This window comes from Sprattus sprattus, assembly GCF_963457725.1.
Source record: "Sprattus sprattus genome assembly, chromosome: 15".
In the NCBI taxonomy this organism is placed as follows: Eukaryota; Metazoa; Chordata; class Actinopteri; order Clupeiformes; family Clupeidae; genus Sprattus; species Sprattus sprattus.
This window is the reverse complement of record NC_137913.1, coordinates 29,519,513-29,533,909: the sequence shown is the minus strand read 5'-3', so window position 1 is coordinate 29,533,909 and position 14,397 is coordinate 29,519,513. Positions and strand designations below refer to the sequence as shown.

The 14,397-nt window shown below is 42.6% G+C and overlaps 1 protein-coding gene across 2 annotated transcripts in view; it reads right to left on the bottom strand.

Annotated features, from left to right (window-relative positions):
• nos1 (nitric oxide synthase 1 (neuronal)) overlaps nt 1-4,000 on the bottom strand; it is a gene marked incomplete at both ends in the record, with an annotated part of 40,065 nt that extends 36,065 nt beyond the window's left edge. The window contains 2 exons of one of the 2 annotated variants that reach the window (XM_080853090.1): nt 209-359; nt 3,255-4,000. In XM_080853090.1, coding sequence (XP_080709216.1) covers nt 209-359; nt 3,255-3,976 — 873 coding nt within the window. The remainder of the gene's footprint in view (nt 1-208; nt 360-3,254) is intronic. The other variant, XM_080853089.1, reaches the window with a different exon arrangement.
• Nucleotides 4,001-14,397: the final 10,397 nt, after the last annotated feature.

Below are 14,397 nucleotides of genomic sequence, written 5' to 3'. Positions count from 1 at the left end.
GGTGTTCATTGGAAATACAAGTGGCCAAATACACACACACAAACACACACACACACACACACACACAGCACTGTGGAACGGTAGGCTCTCCTGCCTTCAATCTAAGACCTTTGCCATTTATAAACACATGTGAATAAAAACACAACAGTTCTTTCATAAACAACACACACACGCAGCATCCAGACAAACTTGTGAAGTGTTTACTTACGCACACTGAGGGCGAGGCTACCTTATCACTCTCGGAGTACGGGTTGTTGAGCACCATGGGCATGTTGTTGTCCTTCCTCCAGAGGTCGTCAAACACTCTGTCGTTATCGGAGGCCAGCTGTGAGGTCATTCCGTTTCCCAGGCCAAGATCCCTGTAAGGCAGGCAGGCAGGCAGATGGACAGACAGACAGACAGAGAGAGAGAGACAGGGCTTGCGTCAGAATACCCCACACCCAAACATCTGTTCCCTCAGTTCCATTAGTCAAGCCCTTCTTCCCATTCTCCCAAAGTCACAGGCCCACCTTTCTGAAGGGCACATGTAAACTAAGCTCAACACTCAAGCATCTGTGTTTATTACAGCCACCACAGAATTAAACATCTTCGGCAAATAAAAACTTAACTTCCTAAACCCTGTTTTCAGCAAGTGTTTATCAAGGCAGAGTTGTATCTTGGGAGCCATAGTCACATATTTACAACCAAATGAGATAAGAAGTAGTGGGTAGGTAGAGATTGAAAACTGCAAATAGGTTACTGAAGGGGGTTAGGGTTGATAGGGGATATGGTTGCGAAAACCATGGTGGGAGTTGGAGAGAGAGGTCCCTGTAGGTCAAACTGATAAACCAGCTTTGTCCAGCTGCGTTCAGGTGACTCATACAGGATTGGTGTTTCGGCTCTCTGTGTAAACACACACACACACACACACAAACACACATACATCTCTCTCTCTTTTCCCCTCTTCTCTCACCAATGCCTTTGAGTCCTGATATTTCTTGTTTGTTTTTTTCAATATGGCTCCTCTTTAGACAGAAGAACAACCTACATACTCTCACATCAACCCATTTACTGCCTCAGTCTTACCCCTTAACCCCAGTAAAAGATAGATTTTCTTATTTAATCTCTGAAACTATCGATTGCCTTAAAACCCTGATGTTGGATTAAGTACAAGTACAAGCCTGTTTTGTTTCAAGTGCCAACCTCTGAAGATGACAGATGCCCCTGGAGAACAGTCATTGAATCAATAGTCCCTTTTTCTCATTCTCATTCTCATTCTTTCTCATTTTTTTCAGGATCAAAGTGATTTAAGTTAGTGGACTCTTGCTTTTTGCCTCTAAATTGCTACTTTCTGTTTGGTTCTGGTAAGTCCAAAAAAACAAAACAAACCACAGGACCATTGGTTCACACCAGTCCCCACACACACACACACACACATCAACCCCATTGGGAATCCCACCTGTATCACCTTCTGAAAACATCCATAAAATGTCCAGAACATTCTTCATGGCCATAACCAGGGTTTGTAAATGAGGTCAACGAGGGTGGGGGAGTTGGGGGAGGGGTTTAAGAATGTTCTTTAAACTACAAGTACATTTTACTTGTGATTAAGATCCTTTGTGTGTGTGTGTGTGTGTGTGTGTGTGTGTGTGTGTGTGTGTGTGTGTTTGTGTGTGTGTGTGTGTGTGTGTGTGTGTGTGTGTGTGTGTGTGTGTGTGTGTGGTTATTTAGTTCTTGGATTACCTAAGAAACGTATAGTACTCTCTCTGAACATTTTAGGACTGGTCTCTTCCTCTGTTCTATTTGTTTTCAGTTTGGTCGCTGTGGAGTAGCAAGTCCCCAACCATTAACACAATGCATTTAAAATCTTTTCCTGTGTATAACTAAAATGACTGTCGATTTACACATTTCTAAATTTGACCTTATTATCAATGTGTTGATAGTTTACTGTAAGGTAGCTGAGAAGAATGAACTTAACTTATTATGCAACAGTACTTAGGCCTAATAGTTTTCATGTTAATAAGCACTGCTGCTTGAATAATCCATAATTTGGCATTAAAATACAGTCTCAAATATGAAACACGATCACTTAAAAAGGTTGGCTTACATATTTGTTAGTTAACTAGGCAAAAAAAATAAACATGCTTGAGACCATCAGTATTGCAAGCTAAGTATTGGATAGGTGGGACTGTGCGGGAAATTGTGCGAGACTCCTGGAAACCAAAGACATAGGAAGACCAGCAGGAAACAAGCATGCTGTTGTTGTTGTTGTTGTTGGTGTGTGTTCATGTGTTCATTTATTATTGTTCTTGAAATGAATTAATTAAATTAATTGATGAATCAATCAATTTTGAACCAGATTAAAAAAAACATTTTATCTAATCTCAAAAGTAATTTAATCTGTACGGAATTTTAATAGGGGAAAATTAATATAATTTACAGGCAATCCATAAAAAGTCACATAGATACTGTAATCAGTGTATCTTTTCACAATTTGGCGAGGGAGGAAGGGGGTGCAGTACAGGCACATTTGTGCCAATTTCCTGGAAAAGATGATTCACCTCTAAAGATGTAGCAAAGGAAGTGTGTAAAACTCACGTGCTCTGCTCATTTTAAGTATGTCACAAAGTAGCATTCAGTCAGCCCGTCTATAAATGTGCTAATTGAAAACACAACAGCAAACGACTGAAAAGAAAAGAAAAAAAAGAACCCAACTGTGCAGTTTATTATACTATAGGTGTTTTTTTCTTCTTTTTTTAAAATGAGCCTCAACTGTTACACATTGGACATTAAGGGATGGACTGTGTCTTCTCCCTGGATCTATATTTATGAATTACAGAATTCCTTTTCCTCATAAATTAGTCTAAAGTCTAAAATCTTGCTCTAAGTCTAGTCTACCTTGGCTCTACATATTTCCATATATGATTCGCATATTGGCTTTCTATATAAGAATAATCTAAATATCATGGTAAATGTGTAATGTAATACCGCTCTCATTTCAATACATTGCTAGCCTGGTTGAAAACATCTATAATTAAGTACAACAGTTTAAATTGGGGAACTTCTGAGGATCCCACTTTACATGAAGTGGCACTTAAAGTACTGCACTGAAGTAATTTACTATTAAAGGTTAATATAACCTAGTTTTGCATGTCACTAACACTTACCCCTGGTAGGAGTACTTGTAAAAGCAAAACACTGCACCCATAAGATCATGAAGGATCACAAAGATGAGTAGAATTATGTGGGATCCTTTGGTGGTGTATAATAGTTACCTATCTACTTGGACCCCTGCATCTCTCTGGTCCACGGTTCTCTGTCCCTCTCCGTTCAGCTCTCTCCTGCTGTTCCTGATCAGCTTCAGCACAGGCTCAATCTCCTTCAGTAGGTCGTTGTTCTCCTCCAGGCCGTTCAGCAGCAGCGGAGAGTTGTTGCCCCCGCCGGTGCCACCGTCCTTCAGGAGCGGGTCTTGCTCGATGAGGGGGACGAGCGAGCGTGGCGGCTCCTTGCGCTGACCCCCGGCGGTCGCCGTGGTTATGGAGAGGTTCTCGATGGCCCGCAGCTCCTTGCTGCCGGCGCTGATGGGAGGAGCGCAGGGGCGCTCGAAGGACTTGGGGAAGACCGGCCGGGTGACGCGCACCGTCCTCTGGCGCCCGTCGCCGCTCAGCGTGGTCTCCAGGTGCGTGGAGAAGCCCTCTGGCCCGCGGAGGATGAGCACGGCGTGGGTCTCAGGCGACACGTTCTTCAGCGTCTCCAGCGCCCGCTCGTAGCTCATGTCCACCAGGGGCTTGTTGTTGACGGCCAGCACGATGTCACCCACCTGCACCAGGGCGCACTCCTCGGCGGCTCCGCCACGGATCAGATCAGATACGATGACAGGCGGCTTGCAGACGCGCTGCTTGACCAGGAAGCCCAGGCCACCCACCTTGCGCTTGAAGAGGCGCACAGAGATGATGTTGGGCTGCAGCTGACGCACACTGGGCTCTGACTCCTGCATGGTGCCGCTCGGTCTCTCCGTCACTGCTGCTGCTCTGACAGAGAGGAGGAGAGGACATCAGAGGAGGAGAGGAGAGATGAGGACATCAGAGGAGGAAGAGGAGGAGGAGAGGACAGCAGAGGAGGATGAGGGGAGGAGAGGTCAGCAGATGAGGAAGAGAAGGAGAGTAGAAGGGAGGTGAGGAAAGGGGAAGAGAGGTTCGAACAAGTCGGAGAAGAGAGGGGGAGAGGGAAAGAATGTGGGGGGGATGCCAAATAGAGGACAGGAGAAGAAGAGAGAAATGAGGGGAAAAGAAGACAAGGGGAGGGAAAGAAAAGGAAGTGAACTGAAAAGAAAGTGAAAGGAGAAAAAGAGATGAGAAGGGAAGAGAATAGGTGCGAAGGGAGGGGAATAGAGGGGAAGGAGAGGAGGATGAAGAAAAGAAGAGAGATGAGGTGGGGTGGGGAGGGATGTAAGATGACAGGAGAGGAGAGAATTTAGTGGAATACTCTAAGGCCTGATGGCCAAATGAGTGTTCGAAGCTCAGCAGATCAGCGTGTGGCGAGAGACAGGACAAAGTGACACAGCACACCGAATGGACGCATTTAGAGGATTAAAAAGAGGCAGTTCATATTTTCTGAAATGTTATTTCTCAAAATAGCTCTCCCTGTGGTCAGAGACTTGTGCTATTTCAGAGAAGAATGCAGTGTCATTAGGATCTCATTGCGTGCCTGAGGGGGAGCACGGGTGAGGGAAGGTGAGAGGCTGGGATCCTATAGTAGCCTAAAAGGGCACTTTTGACCAAATCACCCAAGTCAGAGAAGAGTCTGAGAATACACCACTCCTGGTGTAGATGAGTCAGTGTGGTTCACAATGGGCTCAAGATAAAAACTAATTAAGCAGGGATTTACTTCATAGCATGATGTGTTTATGACCCTATATGCCCTTCCACTAAGAACACCCTCTTACCACTTTCAAGTCAGACATAGAATTCTCACGAATTAATAAACACTGGTTTAGTGGGCGTTGAACTTTAGAAGCTAATCCATAGAGATAAAATGATAGAAATGAATTTGCGTTTCATATTTGAGACGACTGAAGTCCGCCTGTGTCAGATTTTAATGAGTTATTCTACCAAGGAGAGTGACCACACATTGAGATGTTCGGGGAATTGCATAAAGTAATATTTATGGCGACTAAAAAGTATGCTGTTACATTTTGTTAGTGAGATGGCATATTTAAATCGCGCTCTGTAGGCTACTTAAATGATTGTCTACACTGCAATGTGCAATAATTACTGTTTCGATGCCTGGTCACTGAGCACTATGACTCATGTCTTTCCACATATTAAACATCAACGACTGTCACAATCATGCAATTCAGAAAAATCTGTGCGAACCAGCGTAGCCTATGTAGAATTAAGTTTTCCATGGTTTCGAAAAAACGCTTGATGATAATTAGTATTACACCATTGCTGCAAACTCATTTCTTTCTCGATTAATGATCAATTTATAATAACGAATTCACATCGATTGAAGGCAAAATCATGATCAGTTATAAACATTCAAAACGCATTGTTGCTATGCATCTTTGACAAATAATAATATAATGGTGGCTAACTGCCCATGACATGCATAACGTTATCCTTTTTTTTATTTAAGTATGGATGATATTTAAGCTTACCCATTGCCAAATCTACAGACAGCAAGTGCACACTTATTGCACGTGGAGGAAGTCCGTTGTTGCCTCTGATTAATCTGGAGCAAGACTGCTTGTCAGATTTACCAAAAAGTTTTCACATAGACCGAATTTAGGAGGAAAACGTCAATCGTTTAAGGGTGATTACAAAAGACCCACAACTGAGGCAACAGAACCCGTCGTTAGTGAAGTCAATGCCGAGTGTAGAATGATATCCGTAAGAACGCACACTAGTTGCTCTTGAGCGACGTGTCACTGGGTAAAGACTGCCGAAAACCTTCTCTTGTGTACAGTTATCTCAGACCATACTTGATAAATGACTATCAAACTTTCAAACCACCTGTTTTGGTTTAGTTTTAATGTAAAACTAAGGAGTGCAAATTAAAAGAGTACTGCTCACCTTCACAAAAGAAATAACGGAGGATTTTGAAGTAAAGGCTCGGTTAGTCTCCTCTTTTTTGTGATATGCTCTGCGCAAAATACAAATATTTTCGTTCTTCAGATGTCTTGAGTATATTCGCCCGTTCAACTTGAGGCTGTCACATCAGAGACGCAGCATGACTTAGATCGTCACAGCCGCTTGTCGCTGCATTGGAATATGGAATGGGGGGAAACAGTTATGAGCTCGCACCGGGTCGTGCGCGGGCATTTATTCTGTGGTGTACTGCCTTCTCTTCTGTCATCAGAAGGATTGGTCCCTTCTGACGTACCAGCGCTTTAATGGCTCTGTTTACAACCTTATTGACAGCAGGACAAAAATGAAAAATTCAGAATATGATTTCGACTGATGGCCAATTATTCACGATGTTTTTTTGTGTAATTAATAGCAGAGGTCGTCTAATGGGCGTAATCAACGTTTGGTTATTATATTGTCATTCCTTGTAATATGTTTTCTTTTGGTTATTATTATTTTCCAGGATGTAATAAAAGTTTTATTGTTTCAAATCTTGTTTGATATTTTGGATTGCCATTGTTTGCCATCCTGTGCACAGAGAAAGTTTTTTAGTTTTATTACATTTTTCCTCTCTATTTTGAGAATATGCAATTTCCTTCGTTTTGAGAATGTGCATGTTACAAAACAGCCCATGATAACTTGCACAATATCATATCTCAGCAGTTATAATCTTTTCAGTAGTGGAGATGGGTATGACCCTCACTGATCTTTTTCTTATCTGATGTCACAAAATTACAAGTGTAGGGCTGAAACGCAATATAATAGCAAGTCAACTAAAACTTCAGTAGTGCATTCTGTGCTGATGAATAACAACGAATTTGTTGACTGCCACACCTTGTAAGACGGCATGAGGTGGGACTCATTACAATGATTCAAGGAAAACTCAGACAGAGTGTCAGAGACATAGAGGGCACACAGTGCTCGTGCAGGAGATTTGTCTTCCTGTGTGACGTAGGAAGACATCACACACACAGCCTGCTGGCTTGGCCATGTCATTATGTCAATCACTTCCTGCTTGAGTGCTACCATCTGCCCTCTAATAAAGGCAAGCGCTGGGGATGGATCACTGTACTGTGGATCTTCTAAGCCTTTGTGTGTGTGTGTGTGTGTGTGTGTGTGTGTGTGTTTGTGTGTGTGTTAGGGCCAGCAACTAAAATGACATCTGTTAGGCTACATGCCTCTGTCTTGCTATTTTTGGGCTACCAGGAAATGTGTGTGAGACAGAGAGTGTGTGTATGACCATGTGTTTAAGTTTGTTTGGGAGTGAAACAATGTTGTTTGTGTTCATATGTGGAAGCCTGTGTGTGTGTGCATGTATGTGTGTGCATGTGTATGTGTGCGTGCGTCCATGTGTGTGTTTGTGTGCGTGTGTGTGTTTGGTGTGTGTGTGTGTATGTGTGTGTGTGTGTGTGTGTGTGTGTGTGTGTGTGTGTGTGTGTGTGTGTGTGTGTGTGTTTGTGTTGAACTGAGATCTACTCAGTGTTTCCTAATGCCTAATGCCTATTAGAGTGTTTACATTGCCTCAGTCCTTGATGAACGTACTGAAACACACTGCATCTGCATTTTCATGTCCCTCAACACGTCACAGGAGCATCCCAAGGGCCACGTTCGTCATCACCATCTGAGTCTCTCTGAAGAGGAGTAATGATATGGATGCATGAGGCCAAACCATTCCATCATTTAGAGGAGAAGATGCCTAAGGTGACATACACCTTAGCCTTCCCATATTTACACTGTGTGTGTGTGTGTGTGTGTGTGTGTGTGTGTGTGTGTTTTCTTCTTCCTTACAGTTTAACTGACAATGTTGCTATTTATATATTACTTTTAATTAGTCAAGCCTGTTTATATGTTACTTATATATTAAGTGAGTTATATATTACTAATTGTTCAAGACTGATTTAAATGAATGCGCCATCATTTGGGCTTGACTTGTACTTGAGGTTGCTATGGCAACTCCCTTTTTGAATGTGTTTAGTCATAAAATCTTCTTGTGATACCCAGTGAGGTAACTCTGTGATTTAGTTTATACCTGTAATTGTACTGTCTTTGAAGCAGCTAAAAAACTCAGTGGACAGCCAAATTGCATAGCAACTGATATGTGCTCCACATAAAGTTACACAAATACTCCTACACAGGTTTCGGAGAGAATTTAAAAAAAAATGTATGTTAATACATTTTTTTTTCTGTGAAAGTCCAGTAAAAGGACACCTTTTTAGCTTAGTCAGGGTCAGCCATCCCCCTCCCCCAGCCACCCCCATCTTTCTCTCCTCACACACACACACATACCTCACACACACACTCACACACACTATACATACACAATCATGCCTCCTCCCACAGCCCTTCCAGGGTCATAGTAAAAAAGAGCCTTGAAAACCAGCCAATTGTGATCTGGTCAAGGCAACATCCTCCAGCAAGTCAAAGATGAGGACGTGATAGAAATACTCACAAGGATGGTTGTGTTCAAGATTAGCAAGAAAATTAAACGTATGACCCAAAAAGTTGCCTGCACTTACAAAGGTATCTTTAATGCTCTTGACTTAAGGATCTTACTGGATTGTAACAATGCAAACAACCCATGCTGTAAGAAAAATGTAACTTTTGTGGTTGATGTAGAAATCAGTCTTTATAAAAGTAAAGTGCAGTAACGAGGCACGTGGAACATACTCCGGATTTAGCAGTGCAGCTCTGAACGACAAGCATCTCCAACTCTAGCCATACAGTATATCCTGTTTAAGACACCCCCTAGGCCTTTAATGTCAATGATCTAGGCTTCTAATGCAATCATATCTGGCAACATTTTGATGTTTTGTATGATAACCAGGTTTCTCTGACCCTCTGCCTGAGATGGTTCTCAACGGCCTACCCCCATTTCCATACTATAATTGGTTGCAGTCACTCACACCTCAGATTGCGTCCTGACAAATATCAGTGTGGGGACCTTACCTTTGTTACCATGATAAGATTACCCACTTTTGGTGGTCACAGCAGTTGCTTGATCATGGATCTTATGTTCACTCACAGGATTAACTGTAATTTCTTACAATGCTTAGACAGGATGCTGGTCTATGGTCTAAAGCATGTGTTTAATGGATGTCTGTGGGAGATGGTGCCCAACGGCAAGCGCGAGAGGACAAAAGAAAGTAAAAAGCATCTTAGCCTTTTAAAGGTGTTACCAGTCCGGGCCCTGCTGAACCTGCTCAACACAAATGGCAAATCAAAGGTGTATCACGCTCTTAAAACTTTATGGTTAATGTTATGGTTAGATATTTGGCAGTTTTTATCCAAAGTGACTTAAAAACATGTCAGAAATATAGAATATTACTAGCATAAAAGACAGAAAACTTAGACTTAACTGTCTAACTTAACAACTTTACCAGAAAGAAAAATGAGAAATAAATAGACAGTGAGAACCCATGATGAACCTGGGGCCCATCACACAGACTACTTTCAATTTCAGAAGTAAACAGCTGACACAATATAGAAAAGCGTTGGTATCTAGAAAAGACCTAGCTATCCTTTTACACTTATCCCAAATGCATTATTAGTGTTACTCTGTTGTAGTATCCTTCTGAAACAAACAGCAACTTTAAATATCAATCACTGCATGGCATCCATCCATCATTTCCATACACTTTGCAGAAGGCTCCTGAATGTACCCAGTTGAGTTGTGTGGCTTGTGTTGACTCACTGTGGTAAATCGGTTCAGCTGGATTGAGGTATTTGCCGTTGACTCTGAATCAAGCAATGTCTGACTGATTTATAATAAACAGGTGAGCTAGTTTTTTTTTTCGGAACAATAACAGCATCAACAAAATGTGTACATTTCAACACCAGATCAAATGCCTTGGAAGGGTAAGGACAAGGAGGTTAGAAGAGAAACCAAGCTGAGGACGAGGTCATCACACAAGGAACAGGGACTTTCAGTCTCAGATGTAAACATAATAAACAGCCGGCCAAGTATAATTATAATGCACCCCACCTGCACTTGCACGTTAGAAAACAGGTTGAGTGGTTAGACTGGTGTAGCCTTATTGTTATGAAATATTGGCTAGTATGTTCAAACGGATTACAGCTGTGTGCCTTTGCCACATTTATGAACATTTACATCTGGAGACATCAGTGGTAAGATGTGGACTAGTTGTGTTGGTGAATAACAACAGCATCAACAACATTTTGACATTTTTTAACCAATTCACGCACCTAAAATGGAGAAGAAGGCTAAAGGGTTACAGAAATGCAAAAGATAGGGATGTGTCTTAGAGGTAGATGTTCATTCTTCTGACTTACCTCCCCAATTTCACTAACTTGCTTTCAGACAGTGAACTCTCGTCACAGAGTGCTGAAGTCAAGTCTGGTCCCTTCGAGACTTCTGCGAACAAAGCGGACAGTGGACTACTACAGTGGACTGAAAGTCTTCCTTTTTGAATTGGTTGAGAAATTTCGGAATTTGTTGCTTTTTGCCGAAGTCATGTCTGATTGAAACTGATCCACCACATAAGGCCTGCCTCCCCACACTCCAAGCAGATGGGGTTAGTTTACTAGTATCAGTTTGGAGCCTGCTCTCTTTCTTTCTGCCATGAGGTCTCCCTGTTCTGATGCCCCCAGTGTATTTCGTATGGGGAACAGCAAATATTTTTCAAATGTTTGCATGCTCAGGCAAAGTTTGCCGTTTAGATTTCCGATAGACATCAGAAGGGCGAGCCAGACGACTTGACTCATCTGCTCACAGCTTTGGTTGAATCAAGGATTAGATTAGGATATGACTTCTATCGAACATAATTTGTCATTGAGAGGAAATTGTGCCTAAACAAAGGGCTGTTAGGAGTACTGATGGTGAACCAATGTCTGATTGACAATGAATGACTTCCACAGAAGAGTGACAGTAAATGACACAGAATATTTTTTCTCTAACTTCTTTTCACAATGGTGATTTTTAATGATTTATAAATTCTATTACTGACTTTGATTCAACAGAAATGAGGTTTCGATTTGGTTTCGACTATGTTACCATGTTGAATTCTGAGTGTGTGTAGACTCTGCACACGACCCGTGAGTCACTTTTTTGGCCCTTGTTACCAGTTCTTATAATACCACTTCCACAAGTTCAGCTTTTTAGCCGCTTCTTTATCTTCTTCCAGTCTTAATCTTTAACAGTTGTTACAACTGTTGAAACTGTTCAACTTCTTCCGCCACACAGTGTCCAGTTATGAGTATCTGTTACAACTTGTTTCATCTTATGAGAAGAGATCGCTGAAAATCTTGTAAATTCTGTCAATCAAACATATACACAATATCTATGAGAGTAAATCATATTATTTATATACTAATATATACAGTATATAAACAGTGTTATTTATGTTTTAAATGATTGCACAGATATTTCAGATTCTTCGTTCAAAGCCTGTGTTCCACTGCTGTATTTGATTCTTCCCTGCCTTCAGGGCTGTATGGTCACAGGAGAAAAACAGCGGGCGCATATCACGTCAGTAAGGGGGGGAGGTAGGGGATGGGGGTAAGACTAGGCGCCCCAAGGCAAGAGGAGAGACATTTGTTTGTAGATCACAAACAGAATGCAAATTTTCCACAATCCTAACTAACCGAGAGTGCCTCAGTAATGCAGCAAAATGGCTCCTGTACTGATGGCATTGTGAATTCATTCTGTGGCACACAGCACGTTCAATTCACTGTTTTAAGTGGAGAACAACAAACAAGTGGCTGTCAACTGCCGTCCTTCCGCTGAAAGACTGTTGTCATTTCACAATTCTCAATACTGCTAGGTAACCTACTTTGAAGGCTTCTCACTGGACCAGACCTGGACGTGATCGGAAGCAGACCCCGTTATAGAGTTTACCACCATTGACACACCTTTTCTTCTCTTACCTGTGTGTTGTTGTATGAAGCATGTTTCAGAGCAGACACAAACAGACTGAGATGGTACCAGTGCAGAGCCGGATCTATTCGCATTTCCCTTCATGTGATCACATCGGCACGTGAACTGAATCTAGCCCCAATCTGAGCCAGAACTATTCCACAGTTGGCAGCCATCTCATGTTGTTGTGTGCTGTGGTAACATACTATAGCGTGCATTGGATTGTTAGTCCTGATACAGACTAGCCTATTTAGTGAGCCAAAATGCTAGGAGCTACCTAGCACACAACCTATCTTGATCATTAACAGATAATAAATTGCGGTCAACTAATGGCTGTTTATCAGATAATTACCCGATTTCAACACAATTTCTGCATAATCTCTCTATCAAACTGCCAGTTGACAAACTTAATTGGTACCTGTCCACTCCTCTGCTTGTCTAGGCTACAACTTGCACTGCCTCGCCAAAGACACTGACAGCTGCCTGTGCCAATGTGAGATTCGTGAATGACACGTTTAGAGTGGAGTTAAATACTCACATGCCGTGATGGCTGTCTGAGGGGACAAGGTGTAACTCATGCATGCATAAGCCCATGTATGAAAACTGATCCCTTTCGAATAATTGTAACGTTAGGACATTTTAGCCACAATTTAAAGTTGAATTTATGTATTGGTCACGTTATTTTTGGGTGGACCAACCCGAATCAGTGGGCGTGGTGCTACTGCTAAAGATAAGACCAGATCTGGCTCGAAGTCTTCTCCAAAGTCAGCTGCTTCCTTAAGCTTGTGGCAATGGGTGTTGTGGCAATGTATTTGTGATGTGGCAATGTATTTGTGATGTGACAATGTATTTGTGATGGGGCAATTTATTTGTGTTGTGGCAATTTATTTTAGGGGACTGATTCATTTGTGATCTCCAGTAGCAACAGACTCCAAGATGGAGCCACATCAGGCCCCATGTCTTCTCCAGTCAGATGTTTCCCTGAGCTGCGTGTTGTGTGTTCTGGCAATGCCTTCTGATCTCCAGTGGCAACCTTATTAAGTGGTAGCTGCTGTCTATGATATTAGAATTAGAACCAATTATTGCCCAGGTATGTTTACACACTGCATTTAACCCACCCGTGAGCAGAGAACATACACACACTAGGAGAAGAGAACACACACACACACACTAGGAGCAGTGAGCGCATGCAGACACCAGAAGCAGTGAACACACACACACACACACACACATACACACACACACACACACACACACTAGAAGCAGTGAACACACACACACTAGGAGCAGTGAACATACACACACTAGGAGCAGTAGACACACACACACACACACACACACACACACACACACTAGGAGCAGAGAACACACACACACACTAGGAGCAGAGAACACACACACACTTGGAGAAGAGAACACACACACACTAGGCGCAGTGAACACACACACACACACACACACACACACACACGCACACTAGGAGCAGTGAACACACACACACACACTAGGAGCAGTGAGCACATGCAGACACCAGGAGCGGTTGGCAGCCACAGCTCCAGTGCCAGGGAAGCAGTTGGGTGTTCGGTGCCTTGCTTTAGGGCACTTCAGCCGTGGATGCTGAGGGAGGGGAAAGTGTTGTTCATTCCCTCCCCCTGCTCACATTTTTTTCCTGCCCATCCAGGGAATCTTTAGGTACCGAGCCCACTTCTCTAACTACCTTTATGGTAAAGAGATGCTAAATCCAGCCACTGCATCAGATTTCATCCTTCCTTCAGCTGTGTGTTCCATGTCCATGATTTCTTCCTTTCTTCAGCAATGTGTTTGAGCAGAGCAGACTGTTTCAGAATCTCAAATCAGGGTCGAACGTTTTTGGGTTCATAGAATAGAATAGAATAGAATATATTTATTTGTCATTGCACAAGTGCAACGAAATTGAGGTGGCAGCTCTCAGACAGTGCTATTGAAAAAATAAAAAAACAAAACAATACAAATATATACAATATCACTATACAAATTTCATTTGTGCATTGTTAAGTGCTATGATGGCTCTTGGATAGAAGCTGTTTCTCAGCCTGTCTGTTTTTGCTTTGATGGTGCGAAAGGGCCTTTCTGAGGGCAACAGTTCAAAAAGGTGGTGACCAGGGTGTGTTGAGTCTCTGAGGATGCTGTGGGCCTTCCTGAGGCATCGTGTTCTATAGATGTCCTCCAGAGGTGTCAGAGAGCAGCCAATGACTCTTTGTGCGGTGTTAATGACCCTCTGGAGTACCTTTCTTTCTGCTGCTGTGCAGCTGGCAAACCACAGCGAGATCCCATAGCTCAGCACTGACTCCACAGAGCAGCGGTAAAAGGACACTAAGGGCCCTATCTTGCCGATCAGAAACGCAAGTAGGACGGCGCCAAACGCAAGTAGCTGTGTGG